At 46.0% G+C, this 27,502-nt stretch overlaps 2 protein-coding genes across 2 annotated transcripts in view; one reads left to right on the top strand and one right to left on the bottom strand.

The window, feature by feature from the left end:
- LOC142698140 (uncharacterized) overlaps positions 1–22,209 on the bottom strand; it is a 226,387-nt gene extending 204,178 nt beyond the window's left edge. Inside the window, exon 1 of the transcript XR_012865705.1 lies at positions 22,162–22,209. The gene's annotated coding sequence lies outside the window, so the exon portion shown is untranslated. The remainder of the gene's footprint in view (positions 1–22,161) is intronic.
- LOC142698139 (protein kinase C delta type-like) lies at positions 18,933–21,018 on the top strand. The gene is made up of 2 exons (XM_075847808.1): positions 18,933–19,200; positions 19,368–21,018. The coding sequence occupies exons 1-2, from the start codon at positions 19,103–19,105 to the stop codon at positions 19,924–19,926; spliced, it is 657 nt and encodes a 218-aa protein (XP_075703923.1). The 5' UTR covers positions 18,933–19,102; the 3' UTR covers positions 19,927–21,018.
- Positions 22,210–27,502: the final 5,293 nt, after the last annotated feature.

The raw sequence follows: 27,502 nt of genomic DNA, 5'->3' as shown, positions 1-27,502 counted from the left end.
TTATGCACTGATCGGAGCCATTTGCTTCTGGCAGTGTTGTCCAGAGCCCGGAGGCAGCTGGACTGGCAGATCGGTGCGGGGTCTGGTGTAGTAACGATTGTTGGCCCCCATACATTACCGATGATTGCTCCTTGTGACACGCTGTATCGTCGATTGGCGCTGGTTTTCATGGTCAGTATCGGGACGTCTAAAAGGACCTTTATTTCCTCAGACACCACCATAACTAGGCATTGGAACCAACCCTTCCACCTTAGCGGGTAAAGATGTACCTTCTAAAAGGTTCATTATATACACATAAGGGCTAAAGGTGAAAACACAGAGGTGCTCACCATATATCCAGCGTATAACTGTGTCCTCCAAATCTTAAGGAGCAGGAGTTGTTCTAGATTCCTGTTTATATCCCAGACACGTTCATACCATTTTAGACAATGAATCAACATATCGCAAACTTGTGGCGAAACCAAGCACCGCATGTAAAGAATCATTAAAAAATCTGCTAGAAGAAGGAATTGGATTAGGAGTATTAGCCAAGAAACAGGCAGAATACTTACTGATAGAATTCCCTATTGTTCCCATATTCCATGGGATGCCAAAAATCCATAACTTTGCATGGTCTTGAAACTTGGGTTATCTGTGACGTAGTTGGCTAGTACCCCTGCAAACAGGCCTGCCATCAGGGTAGTACCGCTGGTACTACTGTCAGGGGCCTGGCCACAAAAGTAAAATAAAGTGGGCAGCCGCCGCTCATCAAGGTTATGATCAGAGGTAATTGGTTTGTAGAAAGGAATGGGACCCATGCAGGGGCCAGAAGCAGCGGCCGGCTCTGCAACTTGGTGAGTGAGGGTATGTTCACACGTAGTCAACAAAAACTTCTGAAAATCCAGGGATGTTTTCAAGGGAAAACAGACCCTGCTTTTCAGACGTTTTTTTACCAACTCGCATTTTTCGCTGCGTTTTCACGCCGTTTTCGCGGCGTTTTTTACGTCCGTTTTTGGAGCTGTTTTCATTGGAGTCTATGAGAAAACAGCTCCAAAAACGTCCAAAGAAGTGTCCTGCACTTCTTTTTACGAGGCGTAATTTTACGCGTCGTAATTGCCGTACGACGCGTAAAATTACGCGTCGTGTGGACAATACAGCGTTCTACCCATAGAAAGTAATGGGCAGATGTTTGACGACGTATTTGAGACGTATTTCCAGACGTAAAACGAGGCAAAATACGCCTCGTATACGTCTGAAATTTGGCCGTGTGAACATACCCTGACTGTTTTAAAGCAGAAGTTTCAGTATAATAATTTTTTTTTATGTTGCCCCTCTGCTCCCACCTTCCCACCTGTCTCTCTCCCTTTCCCCTCCCCAGACCCCAGTCAAGTGTCATATTCACTCTGGCCCAACTCCCGCCTCGGCCACTTTCCGTTCTCTTAGCCTACTCCTCCGCCTACATCCTGGTATAATAGCTAAAGAAAATTACCTTATGAGGTTTAGAGTTAGTTAGTTATATGTCGAAATTTTGATCTAAGGTTTGCACACCATGACGGTCGGTAGTCATGTAGACCGGACGCTTCCATGATTTGAATACGCTGTGACGTGGCACATTGGGTCACAGGAACGTGGTGTAAAGGATCTGCCAGACACAGCTTCTGTGTCGACGCCCGTGGTTAATCAGTCTGCACCTGCTCCTAGGTCTGATAGAGTGACTCGATTTGCTACCACTCTGGTAGGCTCAGAAGTGGGAGAACCTATCACAGCCTGGCCAGACGGTTCTAGCTCCCGCCCTCGGTCTATTTATACCTTAATTTCCTGCTTGTCTTTGCCTGTGATTCTTTCCTGTTTCCTGGCTCTGCTGCTCCTGCTATTATTATTGACCTTGCTTGATTTTGACCCTGGCTTTACTGACTACACTCATGCTCTGCGTTTGGTACCCCGTACACTCCTGGTTTGACTCGGCTCGTTCACTATGCATGTTGCTCTTGGTGTTGCCGTGGGCAACTGCCCCATTTCCCTTAGCTTCTGTGTACCCTTGTCTGTTTGTCTGTTGTGCACATATTGAGCATAGGGACCGTCGCCCAGTTGTACACCGTCGCCTAGGACCGGCCGTGGAAGTAGGCAGGGACTAGGTGGCGGGTAGATTAGGGCTCATCTGTCTGTCTCCCTACCCCGTCATTACATAATCACAGGCCAATATACCTTTTCTAAACTGGTCCCTGACACAACTATGGATCCCCTTGAGACCCTGGCACAGCAAATGCAGGGCCTCACCCTACAGATCCAAGCCCTGGCTCAGAGGTGCAACCAGCGTGATGCTACCCTGGTAGTGCCCCACCTCACTTTTTTCTCCTTTCAGGAGAGTTGTAGGCTCTATTTCCATCTAAGGCCCCACTCCTCAGGTTCTGAGAGCCAGCGAGTGGGTATAATTATGTCCCGGCTCCAGGACGGGCCCCAAGAATGGGCCTTCTCCTTGGCTCCTGACGCCCCTGAACTTTCCTCTGTTGATCCTTTTTTTTTCTGCTCTCGGGCTCATATATGACAAGACTGACAAGACTGCTTTTGCCGAGAGTCAGCTGGTGACCTTACGTCAGGGTAAGACACCCGTTGAGGAGTACTGTTCTGACTTTAGAAAGTGGTGTGTAGCTTCTCGGTGGAATGACCCTGCCTTGAGGTGCCCCTTTAGATTGGGTCTGTCGAACGCCCTGAAAGACCTGTTAGTTAGCTATCCCTCTTCTGACTCCCTAGATCAGGTTATGGCTTTAGCGGTACATCTTGACCGACGTTTTAGAGAACGACGACTTGAACGTTTTTGTGCTTTCTCCTCTGCCTCCACCATGATGGCTCCCGAGGTTCTGTTGCTTCGTTCTTCCACGGAAAACTCGGAGGAACCAATGCAACTCGGGGCCTCCGTGTCTCCCCAACAACGTATAGAGCTCCGCAGGAATAATGGTCTCTGCTTCTACTGTAGGGATGACAAGCATCAAGTGAACAACTGCCCTAGGCGTAAGAATAAGCAGCCGGAAGAACTTCCGCGCCTAAGTGACCATCGGGGAGGTCACTTGGGCGCACAGGTATTTCCCGTAAATATGAAACCTAAAAAGATATTGCTTCCCTTTCAGGTCTCTTTTGAGGGTAGGTCTGCTACCGGCAGTGCCATCGTGGATTTAGTATCTTCTGATAATATTATGTCTGTGGAATTTGCTATGTTTCTAGCTATGCCATTGATTGATTTGCCTAAACCTGTCCCGGTAGTGGGTATCGACTCCACTCCACTTGCTAATGGTTATTTTACACAGCATACCCCTGTTTTTGAACTCCTTGTTGGCTCCATGCATTTGGAGCAGTACTCTGTACTGTTGATGCAGGGATTATCGTCCGATTTGGTTTTAGGCCTTCCCTGGTTGCAGTTGCATAATCCCACGTTTGACTGGAATACTGGGGATCTTACCAAATGGGGTAATGAATGCTTGACGTGATGTTTTTCTTTTAATTCTATTTCTCCCCCTGAGGAGGTGAACACGCTACCTGAGTTTGTTCAGGACTTTGCTGATGTTTTCTCTAAGGAGGCCTCCGAAGTGTTACCTCCTCATAGAGAATACGATTGCGCTATCGATTTGGTACCAGGAGCTAAGCTCCCTAAGGGTAGGATATTTAATCTCTCTTGTCCCGAACGTGAAGCCATGAGAGAGTATATCCAGAAATGCCTGGCCAAGGGTTACATTCGCCCCTCTACTTCTCCGGTAGGTGCTGGCTTCTTCTTCGTAGGGAAGAAGGATGGTGGTCTTAGGCCATGCATTGACTACCGTAACTTGAATAAGGTCACTGTAAGGAACCAGTATCCCCTTCCTTTGATTCCTGATCTCTTTAATCAGGTTCAGGGGGCCCAATGGTTCTCTAAGTTTGATCTACGGGGGGCGTATAACCTTATCCGCATCAAAGAGGGGGATGAGTGGAAGACTGCGTTTAACGCGCCCAAAGGTCATTTTGAATACCTCGTCATGCCCTTTGGGTTGTGTAATGCTCCCGCGGTCTTCCAGAATTTCATAAATGAGATTTTAAGAGATTACCTGGGGGTATTTCTTGTAGTGTACCTTGATGACATACTTGTGTTTTCCAAGGACTGGTCCTCCCACATTGAGCATGTCAGGAAGGTGATCCAGGTCCTTCTGGAAAACAAACTGTTTGCGAAGACCGAAAAATGTGTGTTTGGGGTGCAGGAGATACAATTTTTGGGTTAAATCCTCACTCCTCATGAATTCCGCATGGACCCCGCCAAGGTCCAGGCTGTGGCGGAATGGGTCCAACCTGCCTTCCTGAAGGCGTTACAGTGCTTCTTGGGGTTCGCTAATTATTACAGGAGATTTATTGCTAACTTCTCGGTCATCGCTAAGCCTCTTATGGACCTATCTCGCAAGGGTGCTGATCTCCTCCACTGGTCTCCTGAGGCTGTCCACGCTTTTGAGGCCCTTAAGAAGTGCTTTATCTCGGCCCCGGTGTTGGCTCAGCCCAACCAAATGGAGCCATTTATCGTGGAGGTTGACGCGTACGAGGTGGGAGTGGGGGCTGTCTTGTCCCAGGGTACCAGGTCCCTCACCCATCTCCGTCCCTGTACCTACTTCTCCAGGAAGTTTTCGCCCACTGAGAGTAACTATGATATTGGCAACCACAAACTCTTAGCCATTAAATGGGCATTTGAAGAGTGGCGCCACTTCCTGGAGGGGGCTAGGCACCAGGTAACGGTCCTTACCGACCACAAGAATCTGGTTTTCCTAGAATCGGCCCGGAGGCTAAACCCGAGACAAGCTCGATGGGTGTTATTTTTTACCAGATTCAATTTTTTGGTTACCTATAGTGCTTGGGCTAAAAATATTAAGGCTGATGCACTGTCGCGTAGCTTCTTGGCCATCCCTCCTTCGGAGGAAGATCCTGCTTGTATTTTGCCTCCAGGTATAATCATTTCCTCTATTGATTCTGATTTACTCTCTGAAATTGCTGCTGATCAAGGTTCAGCTCCCGGGAGCCTTCCTGAGAACAAGCTGTTTGTTCCCCTGCAATTCCGGCTAAGGGTACTTAGGGAAAATCATGACTCTGCACTATCTGGTCATCCAGGCATCCTGGGTACCAAGCACCTCATTGCCAGAAACTATTGGTGGCCTGGATTGCCTAAAGATGTTAAGGCCTACGTCGCTGCTTGTGAGGTTTGTGCTAGGTCCAAGACTCCCAGGTCCCGACCAGCGGGCTTACTACGTTCTTTGCCCATTCACCAGAGACCTTGGACCCATATCTCCATGGATTTTATCCCCAATTTGCCTCCATCTCAAGGCTAGTCGGTGGTGTGGGTTGTAGTAGACCGCTTCAGTAAGATGTGCCACTTTGTGCCCCTCAAGAAACTACCCAATGCCAAGACGTTAGCTACCTTGTTTGTCAAACACATCCTGCGTCTCAATGAGGTTCCGGTCAATATTGTTTCTGACAGAGGGGTACACTTTGTTTCATTGTTTTGGAGAGATTTCTTTAAGAAGCTGGAGATTGATCTGTTCTTTTCCTCGGTCTACCATCCTGAAACTAGTGGCCAAACTGAGAGGACTAATCAGTCTCTAGAACAATACTTAAGGTGTTTTATCTCAGACTGTCAAGATGATTGGGTCTCCTTCATTCCCCTCGCTGAATTTTCCCTTAATGACCGGGTCAGTACCTCGTCGGGGGTTTCCCCCTTCTTCTGTAATTTTGGGTTTAATCCACGGTTCTCCTCCGTTTCACCTGGTGGTTCCAACAATCCCGAGGTAGATGTCGTTCATCGGGAACTGTGCACAGTCTGGGCCCAGGTTCAGAAGAACCTTGAGGCGTTCCAGAGCATCCAAAAGACTCAGGCAGATAAAAGACGTTCAACTAACCCTCTGTTTGTGGTCGGGGATCTGGTGTGGCTGTCTAATAAAAACTTGCGCCTTAAAGTTCCGTCCAAGAAGTTTGCTCCCCGGTATATAGGGCCGTACAAAATCATTGAGGTCCTCAACCCTGTATCCTTCCGGCTGGAGTTACCCCCGTCTATTCAGATACACAACGTGTTCCATGCCTCCCTCTTGAAAAGCTGCTCCCCGTCCTTGGCTTTATCGAGGAAACCTCCGGTGCCTGTTTTCACTCCGGATGGGGTAGAATTCGAGGTAGCCAAGATTGTGGACAGCAGGATGGTCCAAGGCTCCCTCCAGTACCTGGTCCATTGAAGAGGATACGGGCCTGAGGAGAGGACTTGGGTACCCGCCCGGGATGTTCACGCCGGTATATTGCTCAGGAATTTCCATCTTCGGTTTCCCAACAAGCCAGGCCCACATAGAAAGGGTCCAGTGGCCCCTCATAAAAGGGGAGGTACTGTAAAGGGTTTGCCAGACACAGGTTCTTTGTTGACGCCAATGGTTAATCAGCCTTCATCAGCTCCAAGGTCTGCTAGAGTGACGCAATCTATTACCAGGTTAAGAATTTGTACTCGGCACACCTTGCTTGTGTTACAAAAATATATTTTTATTTTTATTATGGATGCCAGAGGCTGTATGTGCGACGTTGGCGCCAACACAGAGCGGTAAGCCGCCGGTTACTGACCACAGCAGCGCTATACACGCATCATTTTGTACCGATCCAGTCCCCAGCACGGCTCAGTGCCCGACGAAGGTCTGTCTGACCGAAACGTCGACGTCGCACATACAGCCTCTGGCATCCATAATAAAAATAAAAATATATTTTTGTAACACAAGCAAGGTGTGCCGAGTACAAATTCTTAACCTATACCCGGGTTGGGACCCTACCTCGAGCACCCAAAGAAACCAGTGCCATCTGAACACAACCATATATGCAATCTATTACCACTCAGGCTGGCAGGCTGAGGAGAGGGAGAACCTATCACAGCCTGGCCTGATGGTTCTAGCTCCCGTCCTTGGTCTATTTCTACCCTCACTTGCAGCATGTTCCTTGCCTGTGATTGTCTGGTTTCCTGGCTCTGAGATTCTTGCTATTTACCTTATTGACCGCTATTACTTATTGACCCTGGCTTGACTGACTATTCTCCTGCTCTGATTTGCTACTTCGTACTCTCCTGGTTTGTCTCGGCTCGTTCACCACTGCCTGTTGCTCACGGTGTTTCCGTGGGCAACTGCCCCTACCTCCCCCTTTTTCTTCTATGTGCCCTTGTCTTGTGTTGTCTGTCTTGCACTTATTGAGCGTAGGGACCGTCGCCCAGTTGTACGCCGTCACTTATGACGGGCCGTGCAGGTAGGCAGGGACTGAGTTTCGGGTAGATTAGGGCTCACCTGTCCGTCTCCCTACCCCGTTTCATTACACTATGACACCTGATAGCTCTGCTACTTGATAGGAGACAGCGGCTCAGCAGACAGTATCACATATAATATGCTTAGATACAACGGCTTAGCAGACAGTATCACACATGCTAGGCCCAATTAGAAGGTTTATTGTGAAAACATTTCTTATGCTGTTTCTCGATAAAGGTCACTTGAACTGGTATCATTTAAACAGTTAACCGATGAATGGCGCTGTTTATGTGGAATTTACCCTGCGGCCTAATGTACCATATAATGTATTACATTTTTTTTTTTTTTAAAAACCTACATTTTGTGGGGTGAATTGGAAAAAAAACCTATAATTCCGCCATTTCTGTTTTGATTTTACAGTGTTCATCGGGCGGCATGAATTGCATGATAACTTGATTCTGCGGGTCGTTACGATTATGGCGATACCAAATTTATATAGTTTTATTTTTTACTCAATAATTTGTTTTTGTGACGCTGCATTCGAAGATGAACTGCATAGTTTTTCAATGCAACAGCACTTCATAGGGCGGGAAGGGGTTAAAACCCACTCTCTGAAGCCCCCCTTCAAGATACATTTCAACTAATCTGGTCCCCATGGCAGAAATCTGTCTTTCCATCTGGCACCTCCAGCAGACTCCTTTCAGTCTAGTTTGATTTCTTTTACCTCAGAGTTCCTCTTTTTACCTTTTTTTAATTTCTTCTTTCCCTCTCCCCTTCTTCCCCTTCTCCCCCCACTTTTTTTAGAACTATTTCTAACAGGAGCGGTGCAGGATTAGAAAAATATGTCTGCTTTCTTCCAAATACAGCACCACACCTATCCACAGGTTGTATCTGGTATTGCAGGTTAGCTCCATTGAAGTGAATGGTAATGAGCTGTAGTACCACACACAACCTATGGACAGGTGTGGTGCTGGTTTTTGGAGAAAGCAGACAAGTTATCTCATCCTGGACAACCCTTTGTCATGGATAGTTCTTGTGCGGAGATGCTCCCTGCATTATCCCTTTTCCTTTATGGCCGCTGATATGTTCTATTCAGCTTTATGGCCTCTGTGGTAAGTACACTGCCAGTCATTAAAGGGTTAACACTTCAGACCACTGTGGGTGACGTCACAATGTATGAGTTGTGCAGTGGTAATAAACTCCTGTAGTAATGATGATGAAGGTGCTGATGTCATAAATACAAATGTTTATGACATAAAGAAGATTCCATATTAGAAGGTTTTACTGCCACATTCAGCGCCATATTGGATGGGACTGAGGACCTTGAGCTTGACTTCCCCACCAATACCGACCTGATGTAATTTGGAGGTTCTAGCAGGGAAACCCTTCACCCCAGACCACTTCTTCATCACAGTGATGCCATCCTCTTCATACGGGTTGTCTGTAATAGAGGGGGGTTTCCAGCAGGAGATCCCCCTCTATTAGCCGGAGCGGAGACAGGTGCTACAAGGAGGCATCTGGAGGACCCGTCTCATCCGTGGATCGCCCATTCATTTTAATGGGTGCCCAGGAAGAGAGACATCCGCCTAGCCAACCAGATCAGCCGATTTATGTGTTTTATGTCGTTCGTTCATTGTATTGTCTTTCCTTGAAAATCTGAGAAAACGTACAAATTCTGCTACAAATGATATTTTGGCACCTTCTAAGCCCAGAGGAAGGGCAATCCTCCAGCCATGGTTTCCCTAGAGGTTTCCCCCACAGGGGGTTTTTCCTTTCCTGCGTGCTGGAGGGTGACTCTTCGTGAGTCGGAGGTTTGCCATTTTGGGTTTGGTCATATAATATAATAAAAGTTTTGACCATTTAACACCCAATTATAATGTTTTGTGTCTTTATTTTGCATTCTTTGGTTTGGTGATTGGGATTCTGGGTCTATCACATATCACAAAATCATAAGGCCGGACATCTACTTCCCACACTGACATAGAATGGAGAGAGCAAGCGTTGCGGCACAATTAAGTGTACACATCCTTACATGAAGATATTGTATTACGGTCTGTAGCCTTTGGGGGGAATATATTAACCTTTCTACAACAGTTTACTAGCGTAGAAAATTCACAAAATGCGCAAATGTCGACAAAATGAGCGGGGCTTAGCAGAAATGGCCAACAATTTTACTATAATTTACGCCAGTAACTGATGTCAATTATAGCAGAAATCTATATGTATAGTGCGCCCCAGATTTATCTCTGGGGGGCGTAACAAGGCAAAGGTCCGTGCCAGACCCATACCTCCCCCCAATCAGACTGTATGCCCCCCCCCCAATCAGACAATAAAATACATTTTAAAAATGTACTTTAAATGTACAGCAGGCCGCAGCATGTAGAAAGTACTGATGACAGGCCGCGTTGCAGCTAAAAGATGCGACACATTTATTAAGAGTCGTTCGCCTGTTAATAAATGTGTTGCATCTTACTCCAGCAAACTGTTTAATAGGACTGGTGTATGAAACGCCAGTATTAAAGGGAATGCGTTGCTAGAAATTATGACAAATAGCTGCCCCCATACAGTTTAATGCCCCCTTAGCTACCTCTAGTACCAGTGCACACATATAAAGCGCCAGTGCCCATATAGATAGTGTCACACACAGTGCCCATGTAGATGGTGCCACCCCCCCCCCCCCAGGGATTCCACTCCAGGAGGAGCCCCTGCCGTCACTGTCCATATATGGACAGTGACGTAAGTAGCATTCCCTATAGGAGCAGAATCCCTGTCCAGAGCGTCGGCCACGCTGTGGCCAGGGATTGCACTCCAGGAGGAGCCCTTGATGTAACTGTACATATATGGACAGTCACATCAGGGGTTCCGCCTAGGAGCGGAATCCCCGGCCAGACCATCGGCAATGCAAAGGCAGTGGATTCCGCTCCAGGAATAGTCCCCGACGTCAATGTACATATATGGATAGTGAGATAAGCGGCTCAGCACTTAAAGTAGCGCTGTGCCCGGGAATTCCTCGGCGAGTGGTACTAATACAGAAGCAGGGAGCTGACGATCCCTTACATTAGCATTGGATTCAACTGTATCTGCATCCTGAGGACGCAGATACAGTTGACACCAAGACATATCACCGGCCGCTTGGGACAGCGTAACACCGCCCGGAATCCTGGACTGTCCCGCTGTATCCGGGACGGTTAGGAGGTATGCAGTAATTAGGACCATGCACATGCGCAGATTCCACAGTAAATGCTTGTTCATGAGCCTGCAAAAGAGGAGCTGCTCAGTTTGCCATTAGGGTGATGACTGACGGATAAGGCCTCGTTCACATCTGCACTATTGTCTCTGGTAAAATCACGGCCCCCCGCCTGACGGAAAGCCAATGGAATCCACTAAAGTCAATGGGTTCTGTCGGCAGGTGGCGGTGTCCGTTGTGCGACTGAACTGTTGCTTCCGTGATTCCTTTGTTCTGCACCACTGACGGAGCAGAACAACGAAACACACCAACGCAGGTGTGAACAGGGCCTTAGAGAGATAACTGAATACAGCAGCTGGCCATAAACTGAAATACACTGCAGGTACAGAAGACAAATGGTAGACCAATTAGAAATGTGATTTATTTTGCACAATACATACAAGGCAATTAAAAAAAAAAAACAGTGCAAAGGTGTACATAGCCTTTAAGCAATCAGGAGGCATATTTTCAGATTCTGCTGGACTCCCATATACCGGCGTTTCAGGCATCCTATTGGTCCACGGTGTCCTCAATGCCCACCCCATTTACTTCTTGTTTAGCCACAATGCCCGCACGCCACAGCAAGCTGACAGTGCCCGCCCTAATGGTATATACAGAGGTGATGGAGATTTTATAGCGAGATAATGGTGGGCTGGTACATACACGGATAATGGTGGTTATATATGGGGTTGATGGCTGGTATATACAGGGATGATGAGAGTCCCTTATATAACCCCCATATTCCCTGTATATTACCCCCAAAAAGAGAGATCAGCAGCACATCGCAGTCCAAAACTCATGGAAAACTATTTTATGTTTCACCCATCCCACCCATCGCTGGATGTGGGTATACTAGGACACATGACTAATATGATAATATTTTAATATAGAATTGTACATCCTAGTATAATAGCTAAAGAAAATTAACTTATGAGGTTTAGAGTTAGGTTTATGTCAAAATTTTGATCTAAGGTATGCGCACCGTGACGAGTGGTAGTCATGTAGACTGAACGCTTCCATGATTTGAATACGCTGTGACGTGGCACATTGGGTCACGCGATTGTTGCATACAGGTTACATCAACACTTTCATGACGTATCTTGTGGTTCGCGCTTGGGCATTGGAGATGAAAAAGACTGGAAGTCAACATGGCGTTCTGGGCCGGATGAAGAAGAAAAGAGAACATGAACGACTCCAATCTGAGAAGATGTCACCTGTGAGTCACTGAATTTCACTGCACTGTATTCACTTACACTACCGTTCAAAAGTTTAGGGTCACCCAGACAATTTTGTGTTTTCCATGAAAACTCACACTTATATTTATCAAATGAGTTGCAAAATGACTAGAAAATATTGTCAAGACATTGACAAGGTTAGAAATAATGATTTTTATTTGAAATAATAATTTTCTCCTTCAAACTTTGCTTTCGTCAAAGAATGCTCCATTTGCAGTAATTACAGCATAGCAGATCTTTGGCATTCTAGCTGTTAATTTGCAGAGTTAATCGGGAGAAATTTCACCCCATGCTTCCAGAAGCCCCTCCCACAAGTTGGATTGGCTTGATGGGCACTTCTTGCGTACCATACGGTCAGGCTGCTCCCACAACAGCTCTATGGGGTTGAGATCTGGTGACTGCGCTGGCCACTCCATTACAGATAGAATACCAGCTGCCTGCTTCTTCCCTAAATAGTTCTTGCATAATTTGGAGGTGTGCTTTGGGTCATTGTCCTGTTGTAGGATGAAATTGGCTGCAATCAAGCGCTGTCCACAGGGTATGGAATGGTGTTGCAAAATGGAGTGATAGCCTTCCTTATTCAAAATCCCTTTTACCTTGTACAAATCTCCCACTTTACCAGCACCAAAGCAACCCCAGACCATCACATTACATCCACCATGCTTGACAGATGACGTCAGGCACTCTTCCAGCATCTTTTCAGTTGTTCTGCGTCTCACAAATGTTCTTCTGTGTGATCCAAACACCTCAAACTTCGATTCGTCTGTCCATAACACTTTTTTCCAATCTTCCTCTGTCCAATGTCTGTGTGCTTTTGCCCATATTAATCTTTTCCTTTTATTAGCCAGTCTCAGATATGGCTTTTTCTTTGCCACTCTGCCCTGAAGGCCAGCATCCTGGAGTCACCTCTTCACTGTAGACGTTGACACTGGCGTCACTATTTAATGAAGCTGCCAGTTGAGGACCTGTGAGGCTTCTATTTCTCAAACTAGAGACTCTAATGTACTTGTCTTGTTGCTCAGTTGTGCAGCGGGACCTCCCACTTCTCTTTCTACTCTGGTTAGAGCCTGTTTGTGCTGTCCTCTGAAGGGAGTAGTACACACCGTTGTAGGAAATCTGCAGTTTCTTGGCAATTTCTCGCATGGAATAGCCTTCATTTCTAAGAAAAAGAATAGACTGTCGAGTTTCACATGAAAGCTCTATTTTTCTAGCCATTTGGAGAGTTTAATCGAACCCACAAATGTAATGCTCCAGATTCTCAACTAGCTCAAAGGAAGGTCAGTTTTATGGCTCCTCTAAACAGCAAAACTGTTTACAGCGGTGCTAACATAATTGCACAAGGGTTTTCAAGTGTTTTCTAATCATCCATTAGCCTTCTAACACAGTTAGCAAACACAATGTACCATTAGAACACTGGAGTGATGGTTGCTGGAAATGGGCCTCTATACACCTATGTAGATATTGCATTAAAAACCAGACGTTTACAGCTAGAATAGTCATTTACCACATTAACAATGGATAGAGTGTATTTCTGATTAATTTAATGTTATCTTCATTGAAAAAAAACTGTGCTTTTCTTTCAAAAATAAGGAAATTTCTAAGTGACCCTAAACTTTTGAACGGTAGTGTATATGGTCTGCAGAATGCCTGTGTAGGACTGATATCTGTCACTATATGGTGGGAATATTGGTCTTTGTTTTACAACACACGTTTTTAGTACACAATTAAGAGTGTTCACATTATTTCTATATAGTGGAAGTGCAGACCCCCAAGAATTATTTCCTTTGGTGGGTCCAAGGTACCTCAGTCAGACACTGAGTGTACACATCCTTGCATTAAAATATTGTATTACTGTCTGCAGCCTTAGAGGAGAATTTATTAACCTTGCTAAGCCGCTTATCTGGCATAGAAAAGTCCCAAAAGTTGCAATATGCGGGAAAGTTTTTGGTCAGTTTACGCTGCCTTTGGCACTTTTTTGAAAAGTGTGTGGTGCTTTGCTTTTGTATGCTCTGGGACGCCTCTAGTTTCCTCTGAACCTGGGCCCAGACTGTGGACAGTTCCCGATGAACGAGATCTACCTCGGGATTGTTGGAACCACCAGGTGAAACAGAGGAGAACAGTGGATTAAACCCAAAATTACAGAAAAATTTGTGAGACCCCTGATGAGTTACTGACCCGGTTATTAAGGGAAAATTATTTAGCCTATACCCCTAAATAAATGCAGGCCTCAAACCGGACCCCTAAATAAATACAGACCCCAGACTAGACCCTTAAATCAATGGAGACCCCAGACCAGACCCCTAAATAAATGCAGACCCCAGACCAGACCCCTAAATAAACACAGACCGCAGACCAGACCCCTAAATAAATGCAGACCCAAGACCAGACCCCTAAATAAATACAGACCCCAGACCAGACCCCTAAATAAATACAGACCCCAGACTATACCCCTTAATAAATACAGACCCCAGACCAGAACCCCAAATTAATGCAGACCATGTACCGGACGCCTAAATAAATACAGAACCAAGGCTAGAGCACTAAATAAATATAGACCCCAGACCAGACCCCTAAATAAATGCAGACGCCAGACTAGACCCATAAATAAATATAGACCCCAGACCAGACCCCTAAATAAATGCAGACCCTAGATCAGACCCCTAAATAAATGCAGACCCCAGACCAGACTCCTAAACAAATGCAGACCCCAGACTAGACTCCTAAATAAATACAGACCCCAGACCAGACTCCTAAATAAATGCAGACCTAAGACTAGACCCCTAAATAAATACAGACCCCAGACCAGACCCCTAAAGGAATACAGACCCCAGACCAGACCCCTAAATAATTACAGACCCCAGACCAGACCCCTAAATCAATGCAGACCACAGACCAGACCCCAAAATAATTACAGACCCCAGACCAGATGCCTAAATAAATTCAGACCCCAGATCGGACTCCTAAATAAATACACACCCCAGACTAGACCCCTAAATAAATGCATCCCCCTGACCGGACCCCTAAAAAAATACAGACCCCAGACTAGACCCCTAAATGAATACAGACCCCAGACCAGACCCCTAAATTAATGCAGATCATGTACCAAACCCCAAAATAAATGCAGACCCTAGACCAGACCCCTAAATAAATATAGACCCCAGACCGGACCCCTAAATAAATACAGACCCCAGACCAGACCCCTAAATAAATGCAGACCCTAGACCAGACCCCTAAATAAATACAGACCCAGGAAAATAGCACTAAATGAATACAGACCCCAGAACAGACCCCTAAATCAATGCAGACCCCAGAGCAGACCCCTAAATTAATGCAGACCCCAGACCGGACCCCTAAATAAATACAGACCCCGGACCAGACCCCTAAATAAATGCAGACCTTAGACCAGACCCCTAAATAAATACAGACCCAAGACTAGACCCCTAAATAAATACAGACCTCCAGACCAGACGCCTAAATCAATGCAGACCCCAGACTAGACCTCTAAATAAATACAGACCAAGACCGGACCCTTAAATAAATACAGATCCCAGACCAGACCCCTTAATAAACACAGACCAGACCCCTAACTAAATACAGACCCCAGACCAGACCCCTACATAAATACAGACCCAAGACTAGACCCCTAAATAATTACAGACCTCAGACCAGACCCCTAAATAAATACAGATCCCAGACCAGACCCCTAAATAAACACAGACCAGACCCCTAACTAAATACAGACCCCAGACCAGACCCCTAAATAAATACAGACACCAGACCAGACCCCTAAATAAATACAGACCACAGACCACTTCCCTAAATAAATACAGACCACAGACCAGACCCCGAAAATAAATACAGACCCAAGACTAGACCCCCAAATTAATGAAGACCCCAGACCGGACCCCTAAATGAATACAGACCCCAGACCAGACCCCTAAATAAATACAGACCCCAGACCAGACCCCTAAATAAATACAGACCCCAGACCAGACCCCTAAATAAATACAGACCCCAGACCAGACTCCTAAATAAATGCAGACCCCAGACCAGACCCCTAAATAAATACAGACCCCAGACCAGACCCCCAAATAAATTCAGACCCCTGACCGGACCCCTAAATAAATACAGACCCCAGACTGGACCCCTAAATAAATGCAGACCCCAGACCAGACTCCAAAATAAATACAGACCCCAGACCAGACCCCTAAATAAATGCAGACCCCAGACCAGACTCCAAAATAAATAAAGACCCCAGACCAGACCCCTAAATAAATGCAGACCCCAGACTAGACCCCTAAATAAATGCAGATCCCAGACCAGACCCATAAATAAATGCAGACCCCGACCAGACCCCTAAAAAAATACAGACCCAAGACTAGAACCCTAAATGAATACAGACCACAGACCAGACCCCTAAATAAATACAGACCCAAGACTAGACCCCTAAATGAATACATACCCCAGACCAGACCCCTAATTAAATACAGACCCCGGACCAGACCCCTAAATAAATTCAGACCCCATACTAGACCCCTAAATAAATGCAGACCCCCAGACCGGACCCCTAAATAAAAACAGACCCCAGACTAGACCCCTTAATAAATACAGACCCCAGACCAGACCCCTAAATAAATACAGACCCCAGACCAGACCCCTAAATAAATACAGACCCCAGAACGGACCCCTAAATAAATACAGACCCCAGACTAGACCCCTTAATAAATACAGACGCCAGATCAGACCCCTAAGTTAAAGCAGACCCCAGACCGGACCCCTAAATAAATACAGACCCCAGACCGGACACCTAAATACAGACCCAAGACTAGACCCCTAAATAAATGCAGACCCCAGACTAGACCCCTAAATAAATACAGACCCCAGACCAGACCCCTAAAAAAATGCAGACCCCCAGACCAGACCCCTAAATAAATACAGACCCCAGACCAGACCCCTAAATAAATACAGACCCCAGACCAGACACCTAAATAAACACAGACCGCAGATCAGACACCTAAATCAATGGAGACCCCAGACCAGACCCCTAAATAAATACAGACCCCAAACCAGACCCCTAAATAAATGCAGACCCCAGACCAGACTCCTAAATAAATACAGACCCCAGACCAGACCCCTAAATGCAGACCCCAGACCAGACCCCTAACTAAATACAGACCCTAGACCAGACCCCTAAATAAATACAGACCCCTAAATATAAACCCAGATTCTATATTGTGGATGAAAAGGGTTTTGCCAATAACCTGAGCAAATAACCGTTGTTTATCTCTACTGTAGGAGTGGCATGTATTGCTACTGTGTTCTGCAGACCCCTGACCAGGCCATAAGAAACCCTGGTTGGGAAACACAGCTCTGGACACTAGACTGGCACTCATGATGCCCACATCAGACATGGCAGAGCAGGTTACTGCCAGGCAGGTGCCACCTGAGGATTCCATGACCTCTGACATCATGTGACCTGCACACGACCAACTGCCGTTTACTTTCAACTGTCGACGGCAGCGATCGGACTGAAGTCTACAGGTAGGAAGATATTGGTGAAAATGGCGTCCAATGGACATGGAGAAGACGGCGAGAAGAGAGAAGAGGAGAAGAGGAAGAGGGAGGAGGACAGCGTCACCGGATTCAAGAAGAAGAGGAGAGGAGACAAGGACAGAGGATTGGAGGATGAGGAGCCAAGACCTGGGAGCAGCCAAGACCCTGGAACATCCAGCCCCTATGCCAGGCTTACCATCAGCCGCTTCACCATCCACCAGGTCCTGGGTAGGGGCAGCTTTGGCAAAGTGAGTAGAATATCTAAATATTTCATTTTATAGGGTGGTAAACCTAAAGTTGACCTTTTATCTCCATCAATTGTTCTCTGTTGTCACCATGTTATGCTGGATGGATGATGGGTGTAGTAGTCTCCTATGGGATGCCTAATAGGACATCCAGAAGTATTCCTGCCCCCATAACCACTACTTTAGTTTTTCATTTTAGTATTTTTCTGTCGACATATGAGAGATTTTGATTTTTGGGGGCACGAGTTGTCGTTTTTAATGGCTCCATTCAATGTACCATATCATTTACTGGGAACATTGTAAAAGGCTGGTTTTTTTTAGGTGAAATAGCAAAAAAAAACAAAAAAACAGCAATTCCTCCATTGGTTTAATAATTTGGCTTTTATGGTGTTAACTAAGTGGTAAAAATGACACGTTACCTTTATTCTGCGGGTCAGCACAATAACGGGGATACCAAAATTATATTGTTTTATTTTTTATACTTTTTATCTAATAAAAACAATTTGTAAAAATATTAATTTGTTGTGTCTCCATATTCTGAAACCCAGATTTTTTTTTATTTTTCTGTTGATGGGGCGGTGTGAGGACTTGTTTTTTGTGGGGCGAGCTGTACTGTTTATTGGTACTATTTTGGGTTACATAAAACTTTTAATCACTTTTTAACTTTTTATTCCATTTTTCGAGGAGCTAAACAAAACGAAATAGAAAAAAATGTATTTATTTATTTTGACTGCAATATTTATGTATCGCTTGAATTGTTCTTTTAGCCTCCTCCTATTAAGCTTAGTAGGAGGACCAAGTTGGCAGACCTTGGGGTCTTCATTAGGCCCCCTGGCTGCCATGACAACTATCTACACACTGTGATCGCGTTGCGGGTAGGGGTTATGGGGTGACAGCGGGAGCTTACCTCTATTTAACTGTTTAGATGCCACGGTCTCTATTATAGCATATGATCCTGCTCCATACTACCCCCACCAACTAAGATAATTATGTCAAATGTGGGTAAGGCGTGAAGACCTCTCCATACAGGACCCAACAGCAGACACTGCATTATGCTGGGAGCTCAGCTTTGTTCTGCTGTAGAGTCCTGGGCACTACCCGACTGACCCACCTCTCTGTCCACCTCTGTTCCTTCTTCTTCTCATGAGGAATCTCCATTTGTTTTCCTCAGGTGGTCCTGGCATCAGTCCCCGGCCGAAACACCTACATGGCCGTAAAAATGATCACCAAACGGGACAATACGGACGAAATTATGAGAGAGCGGCGGATACTCCTAGCGGCCAGACACTGCCCGTTCCTATGCCACCTCTATGCCGCACATCAATCTGAGGAGCAGGCATTTTTTATCACGGAGTATCTGTCCGGTGGCAGCCTGGAGGCTTTGATGAGGATGTGCGGCTGCTTGAACATCGGCAACGTAAGGCGAGTAAATAATCAGGAGACTGAGGGGGGTGGAAAGAAGAAAAGGTGAGGGGGAGGTCAGATGAAGGATAATACAGAGAATGCAGAATACAGGCTGCCATAATCAGCGCCTCCTCTCTGCTAGAGACCGCACACACTCCATCATAACATGATATTAGGGAACTGATAGAGGAAGATTTCATGACATTGAGACTCCGCTCTGTTCTCCCCATCAGATTCTACACAGCAGAGATGATATGTGGCCTCCAGTTCCTCCATGGACACAACATCGTCCACCGGTAAGCAGAACTTCCCCCTTCTTTCATTCTCCTTTACATGCTGGAAACAGTGCACCCAGCTTTCCTACACTCCTGAATGGCTATTCTGCTTGGTGGTGCAATGACCCATCCCCCGTCTCCTGGATCACTGGGCGGATTTGTCATTCTCTCGTCTTATTTCTTTGCAGAGATCTAAAGCCGGAGAATATAATGTTGGATGCAGATGGCCACGTCCGTATCATCGACCTGGGATTGGCCCAAGATGGCGTCACCGCCTCCAATAAGATCCGTGGAGTGTCGGGAACGTTGCATTACATGGCCCCCGAGGTGCTTCTTAGAAAAAAATACGGCACCGCAGTTGACTGGTGGAGCCTGGGGATTGTGGTGTCCAGGATGGCAGCAGGACGCTCCCCATTTTACAACGGCCCCGTCAGGCAAATGGCTATCAAAGCCATCACCACCGCGAAGCCTAAATTTCCAACTTGGCTTAATCCTGACGTGAAACATCTAACCAAGAGACTGGTCCGTAAAAATTCTAAGAGGCGCCTCGGTGTGTGCGGGAACATCAGAGAGCATCCATTCTTCTCCACCATCGGCTGGGAGGAACTGCAGGAGAGGAGGGCACAGCCACCATTTACACCATTTGTGCCCGTTCTGGAGAACCAACATCTGAAGTGGCCAGAGAATAACAAATCCCTTCACCCCTTGGCCGGGTTCAGCTTCATGTCACCAAGCTGGACCCGATAAGATCTCAGGACAAGGGCCCAGAACTTCATGCCTCCTGACCCGCGCCTCAAGTCTCTGCTGCTGTATGTCACCTCGGCTGCCCAGACCATCATCTCTCTCCTTACCATCTTCATGCCACACCTCTGCCATCTTGCTGCTGCACCAGAGCCTTGACTTGCCATCCTCCAATCCCGGGCAGGCATCTGACATCACTCCAGCCTGAAGATCCTCTACTCCCCCCAGGAGCGGCCTGTGCTTAGTTTCCATCTGGGGAGATCAGGAATAATAGCCGCATGTTGTAGTCCTGGGGCCGGAGCGGCCATTATACCTGATCTCACCTCAGCACAGGCCAGGTAAGTAATGCACCCACATCACCCACATCACCCACATCACCCACATCACTCACATCACCCACATCACCCCACTATATAATAAGTATAGGCACCACGCTACATGATAAGTATAGACACCCGCATATAGACACATAGTACATTTAGATTACACTTTAGCCTTTGATCCTGGGATTATTCTGATCGCCATATTTGGGGTCAGGAAGGAATTTTCCCCCCTTAATATGAGGACAATTGGCTCATTCCTCAAAGGGGGTTTTCGCCTTCCTCTGGATCAATACGGCCTTAAATAGGTTTAGGATGATAGAGTAATAAGTAGTAACACACATAAGTAACATAATATAAATATAGAAAATAATTTAAAATAATTCTTAATTTAATACAATTTATAGTTTACACATAAATAAATACAGTAGTTCATTAAAAATAATAATAAAAAAAAAATAATAATTTTCCCCTAGTCTTTCCCCATATTACACATGTTACACTTCAGCCTTTGATCCTGGGATTTATGCCGATCGCCATATTTGGGGTCAGGAAGGAATTTCCCCCCCTAATATGAGGACAATTGGCTCATTCCTCACAGGGGGTTTTCGCCTTCCTCTGGATCAACACGGCCTTTAGATAGGTTTAGTATAATAGATAAATAGATGACACATACATATACACAGTATATAATAATAGTAGTCTTAATACTTCTAGAATAATCTCCTAATAATAAAATATAACCTTCCCTTATCTATAAATAAAACTTTCCTTTTACCCCCTACATCTTTGTGCTTGTCTTTATTCCCATTGGACTTCTGTGTAGTAAATGTTGTCCGAGCTCTGAGACCCCCACCAATCACTAGAACGAAGCAGCTGAAGGTCTCGTGTGAGCGCTCAGCCGCTTCCTGTCTGTTCGGCTTTTTCCGGAAAAATGTATCGGCTCATAGACTTTCTATTGAGTCCGTTCACCGATACATTTATTTCTGGAAAAAGCCGAACAAACACGAAGCGACTGAGCGCTCACACGGGGGGCTTCAGCTGCTTCATTCTAGTGATTGGTGGGGGTCTCAGTGCTCGGACCCCCACCAATCCAATCTTCTGACATGTCAGTATGACATGTCAGAAGTTTGTCAAACGTTTAGCTACACTTTAAAGGTATATGTCAGATTTAAAGCCCAAATGTGGTGTGAACAGAGCCTTACAGGGGTTGTCAGGTTTTTACAATACCGTTTTGCTAGAGGGGTCCAGTAATCTGTGGGGGAACTTGCTGCAAGAGTTTAATTTCCCTACAGCATCTCTAAAGGGGAAGTAAAGTATTACACAGTTCTATAATCACCGGGCTGGGCATGTAATACATGGATGTGATGGTCCTCCTGAGCAGGAGATGATGTTTGTTGCCCCTCTCCATTCTGGATAATTAATCAGGGTCCTGAACGGGGGAACCCACACTATTACCCCAAAATTCCCTAATAGGGCATTTGAAAATGGGTTTTCCAAACCAGAAAACAGCTTTAATGGTTATATAATGATAAGTGAGAGTTTGTTACAATGTATCAGTGCAGGAGAGAGCTGAAGTACAGGCTATTTAGATTGTGGAGGATTATCTAAACGGGATACACTGAATGGGGCACAGTGTGGGATGGAGGATCGGCTACAATGCTGCCCCCTACAGGCAGGGCCCTCACCTCATGGATGCTCCTGTTACCAGATCCTTCACACCAGAGATCAACATTCATGAAGAAGAAAAATCCCCTGCAGAGACGTCCACACCGAGAGATCCAATAGGACTGGTCTATACAAGGAGTCGTCATATCCGGGGGCATATTTACAGCCATGCCCCCATATAATAAATACTTTATTCCTGTATACATGAGAAGTTCTACAACTTTATAATATCATTTATGTTTCAATTACTCACCATTTTCAAGATCTGTTTGCTGTCAGTGAATGAGGACACTCTTGCTTACATTCAGATGCAGTGAACCTGTACATCGCTAGTCCTGCTCTCAGCTAAGAAACATAAAGTAGATTAGGAAGTTGTAGAACTTTTCATTTATAAAGCGATTAAGCTTTAGTTACATAAAATCGGAAAACACACAGGAAGAGGATTCATTATCGGTAGTACTACAGTGATCTGGTGCCCGCAGGTATCTAATGGTAAATACGGCCCTGGTGGGTACCTCACCTTTATGTGACAGGCCATAAAATGTCATATAGGAAAAAACGTAAGAAAGAACTTACCATACGGGGATCATATATGTTATGTCACTGGAAGAAACCTGCAGCACCGACACCAATGGAACATGAGGATGACGCCACTCAATGTGCCGTCCATCACGCCCATCGCCCCACGCGTTTCACTCCACCTGTGACTCTGCCGACTAACGTGAATACTGACTAAACACAAACTCTGACCGGCCTCATCACTAGTCCCTATTGTCATACAGCCGCCTCCGATAGAGAATTTACCCTAATCCAGTGGTGGTGAACTAACCCTTATCCACTTACATGTGGTTTCCAATAGTCAGTGGTACATAGAGTATCCAAAGTCTGGTGGCCAGTGGTACATATAGTATCCAAAGTCTGGTGGCCTGTGGTACATATAGTATCCAAAGTCTGGTGGCCAGTGGTACATAAAGTATCCAAAGTTTGGTGGCCAGTGGTATATATATTATCCAGAGTCTGGTGGTCAGTGGTACATATAGTATGCAAAGTCTGGTGGCCATTTTTTATATATAGTATCCACAGTCTAGTTGTCAGTGGTACATATAGTATCCAGAGACAAGTGGTCGGTGGTACATATAGTATCCAGAGTCTGGTGGTCAGTGGTACATATAGTATCCAGTGTCTAGTGGTCAGTGGTACATATAGTATCCAAAGTCTGGTGGCCAATGGTACATAAAGTGTCCACAGTCTGGTGGCCAGTGGTATATATAGTATGCACAGTCTGGTGGTCAGTGGTACATATAGTATTCAGAGTCTTGTGGTCAGTGGTATATATAGTATCCAGACTCTAGTGGTCAGTGGTACATATAGTATCCATAGTCTGGTGGTCACTGATACATATAGTATTCAGAGTCTGTTAGTCAGTGGTACATATAGTATCCAAAGTCTGGTGGCCATTGGTATATATAGTATCCACAGTTAAGTAGTCAGAGGTACATATAGTATCCAGAGACTAGTGGTCAGTGGTACATATAGTATCCATACTCTGGTGGTCAGTGGTACATATAGTATCCGGAGTCTTGTGGTCAGTGGTATATATAGTATCCAGAGTCTAGTGGTCAGTGGTACATATAGTATCCATAGTCTGGTGGTCAGTGGTACATATAGTATACAGAGTCTGATGGTCAGTGGTATATATAGTATCCAGAGTCTGGTGGTCAGTGGTATATATATAATACCCAGAGTCTAGTGTTCAGGGGCACACGTGGTCATAAACGGCTGTTTGGACACACGGCAGGATTCAGAAGGAAAAGAGCGCCATTTGGAGTTCAAATTGAGCTGGAATGGTTTGCGGAGGCCATGTCACATTTGCAAAGCCCCTGAGTGGCCAAAACAGTGGAAACCCCCCAAAAGTGACTCCATTTGGGAAACTACACCCCTCAAGGAATTGATCAAGGGGTATAGTGAGCATTTAAAAAAATTTGTCAATTTAAAATCCATGGGCTTCTCTAAGTGAGGGACCCTGGGAAGCGTGGTGCTTTAGCATAGCCGTGGTGATGCCACTGTAGCTTATATGATCACGGCTAGTGGTTTAACCCCTTCCCGACATTTGCCGTATAGATACGTCATGGAAAGCCATGACTTCCCGCAAATTGCCGTATCCATACACCAAATGAAGAAGGGGTTACAGTGGAAAAAATAAAAGTTACAAAGTAAAGATGGCTGCTGTTCATAACAGCAGACCATCTTTACGCGAGGGCTAGGGGGGTGGCTCAACCGCCCCTCATCGGCGGTCGCTGCAATTGGCCGGTCAATTCAGACCAGCCAATTGCGGCTGTTTGCGGCTTTCACCAATCACTGTGCCACAGGGCACAGTGATATGGTGGTGATTGGTGCTGCCTAGGACAGCACCAGTCCCTGTCATGTAGCGATGATGAGGTGGCAGGGATGCCATCCCCCCGATCGATATGATTGGTTGGTCTGCACCGATTGACCAATCGCAGCCATGTCGAGTGTTTGAAACACCCTCCACCAGCTCTGCCCACCTCATTCCGGTTAGGAACGGTGAGCAGAGCTGGTGTGACCGTCTGTGAGCCATACTTACCGAATCTGAGGCCTTCTGTGCTGCCATCCTGCTGTGACGTCTTCATCTGACTGCTTCCTGCTGCAGGTAATTTTTTCTGACGCTACTTTTTTTCATCTTTTTCTACCCGCACCAATTTACTGTGTGCTTCCTGTGCCGCTGAGCGCTGATCAGTGACCGTCATCACTGATCGGATCAATTATAGGTGCAGGGTTTTTATTTTGTGGCCTTTTTTTTACTGCACCTTTTTTTTGGGTGCGCCCTGGGGCCACTGAGTGCTGAGTCTAAGGGCATGACCACACATGGCGGAATTCCTCCGCAACTGTCCGCATCGATGCCGCACAGAATCTGCGTTGCAGATTCTGCAGCGGATCTGCACAAAATGTGCAGTACATTGATGCGGACTAGCTGCTGCAGACTGCGGGAAAAGTGCTTCCCTTCTCCCTATCAGTGCAGGATAGAGAGAAGGGACAGCACTTTCCCTAGTGAAAGTAAACGATTTTCATACTTACCGGCCGTTGTCTTGGTGACGCGTCCCTCTTTCGGCATCCAGCCCGACCTCCCTGGATGACGCGCCAGTCCATGTGACCGCTGCAGCCTGTGCTTGGCCTGTGATTGGCTGCAGCCGTCACTTACACTGAAACGTCATCCTGGGAGGCCGGACTGGAGACAGACGAAGGGAGTTCTCGGTAAGTATGAACTTATATGTTTTTTTACAGATACATGTATATTGGGATCGGTAGTCACTGTCCCGGGTGCAGAAACAGTTACTGCCGATCGCTTAACTCTTTCAGCACCCTGGACAGTGACTATTTACAGACGTCTCCTAGCAACGCTCCCGTCATTACGGGAGCCCCATTGACTTCCTCAGTCTGGCTGTAGACCTAGAAATACCTAGGTCCAGCCAGAATGAAGAAATGTCAAGTTAAAAAAGCAAGACGCATCCGCAGCACACATGACATGTGCATGACAGCTGCGGACTTCATTGCGGAACTTAGAATCTCCATTGAAGTCAATGGAGAAATTCCGCCATGAGTCCGCCACTGCTCCGCAACAGACAGAGCATGCTGCGGACACCAAATTCCGCTCCGCAGCCTATGCTCCGCAGCGGAATTGTACGCATCGTGTAAACGAACACTGCTAAATTAAAGTGAAAGTCAATGGAGAAACGGCTCCGCTGCGGATTAACGCTGCGGAGTGTCCGCAGCGGAATTTAAGTGGAATTCCGCCATGTGTGAACCCGCCCTTATAATCAGCCTCAGTGGTCATTTGTTTACGCAGGGTAGCGTTAGGGCGTTAGAGTAGCGGACGTTTACTGATGTCCGTTTTGTAAAATAAATATATAGCAGAAGTTATAGCTATATGTTATTTATACAGTTTGAGTAAATCTACAGCTTCTCGTCAGCGTCTGTTTACTGACGGACATTCAGCTTTTTTGTAACTGAAGTTCGGTCACTACATTTTTGATAGCGCAGCGACACAGTTGTAGCTCAAGTTTTTTCACAGTTCTATATTGAACGTGCAGTCAATTTCTTTCTCCTAAATTTTTCTTATAGTTCTTTTTGTTTTCCTATAAATGTCATATACACGTGTAAAAGCACAACATACACAACCACCTCTATAAAAATACATGGAGTATTACACGTGTTGAAGCACTACATACCCCCCTAATAAAAATGTCCCAATCATCTCAATGGGACTGCATGTACTAATGTTATCCCCATATTAAGTGTCGCTGATGCATCATTACCCCATTTAATAAACCAATAAAGCAACGAAACCTGTTTCTTGGAGAATGTGGGAATGGCCACAGCTTTATTTAACACAACCAAACATTTTTGTATCACATGGCCCTGAAGTAACCACTTCATTTATTCACATCTCCTGTGATGCCGCCCACTGTGAAGCGGCGCACATGTAGGTTCTTCTCCGGATTTTACTCTTCAGAGCCTATCTCCGCCTCCTGTGACATCTGAAAAAGCAAAGAAAAACCACAGAAACACGCCTACGCAAAGAAAAAAGGCAAGAAGCTGACGAGCCATAAGAGACATGGCAACGAAAAGCAAAGAAATTAAAAGACAGAGAAACATCATAACTACACATCCAAATTTTACCTAAAGAGGGAGGGCGGGAGGGACGTTTGCAGCTCCAGCAGGTAAGATGGTGAACTGCCCTTGACCTCAAATATTTATCTGCTCCTAACCCCTCCTCTATCCCCTTGTCCCACCAATCCCTGCTCCTGATTTTTCCCACACTTTTCCCCCCCTTCTTTCCCCCTATCACATACAGTCCCAGGCACTTTCTCGATTTGATTTAGTGCCTCAAGTCTATTCAGCAGAAGAGGCTTCCGCCATCCTGGTCCTGACACTGAATCAGCCAGCGCGGGAGAAGAGGAAATTGCCCCATTCCTATTGACCTCCTCATCATCATCATCCTCATCCAGTGATGAGGAACCCCCGCAAAGACGCCCCAGGACATCAGCTGAGGCAAACCCACAAATGAGTGATACCCTGTGGAACCCACCCCCTGATAATTATGAGCCTCACATTCCGGATTTCACAGGGAGCTCAGGAATTCGGTTAGAGACTGTAGGCCTCACAGAAATGGACTATTTCAAGCTCTTTTTCTCTCAGGATTTTGTTAATTTAACCCCTTCCCGACATTTGCCGTATGGGTACGCCATGGAAAGCATTGACTTCCCGCATCTTGCCGTACCCATACGCCGAATGTTTGGGACCGGCTTAGAAGCTGAGCCGGTGCCATCATCACCGGATCTCAGCTGTATTTTACAGCTGACATCCGGCTGTAAAGGCAGGTACCGAAATTAGCTTCAATCCCCGCCATTAACCCCTTAAGTGCAGCGCTCAAACGCGATCGCTGCATTTAAGGTGTTTGCAGCTCATCGGAACCTTAGCAATGAAATTGCCGGGGTTCCGGTGGCTGCAATGGCAACCGGAGGCCTAATACTGGCCTCCCGGTCTGCCTAGCATGGAAACCGGTCAAGATCCGC

The sequence above is a fragment of the Rhinoderma darwinii genome, assembly GCF_050947455.1.
Source record: "Rhinoderma darwinii isolate aRhiDar2 chromosome 12 unlocalized genomic scaffold, aRhiDar2.hap1 SUPER_12_unloc_2, whole genome shotgun sequence".
NCBI classification, from domain to species: domain Eukaryota; kingdom Metazoa; phylum Chordata; class Amphibia; order Anura; family Rhinodermatidae; genus Rhinoderma; species Rhinoderma darwinii.
This window is presented reverse-complemented; position numbering and strand designations above follow the sequence as displayed.

What these genes read in the sequence shown, in the direction of transcription:
- LOC142698139 (XM_075847808.1), top strand. Translation starts at nt 19,103, where the DNA reads ATGACATTGAGACTCCGCTCTGTTCTCCCCATCAGATTCTACACAGCA. An exon ending in GGACACAACATCGTCCACCG is followed by an intron (nt 19,201 to 19,367) that starts GTAAGCAGAACT and finishes ATTTCTTTGCAG; the next exon opens with AGATCTAAAGCCGGAGAATA.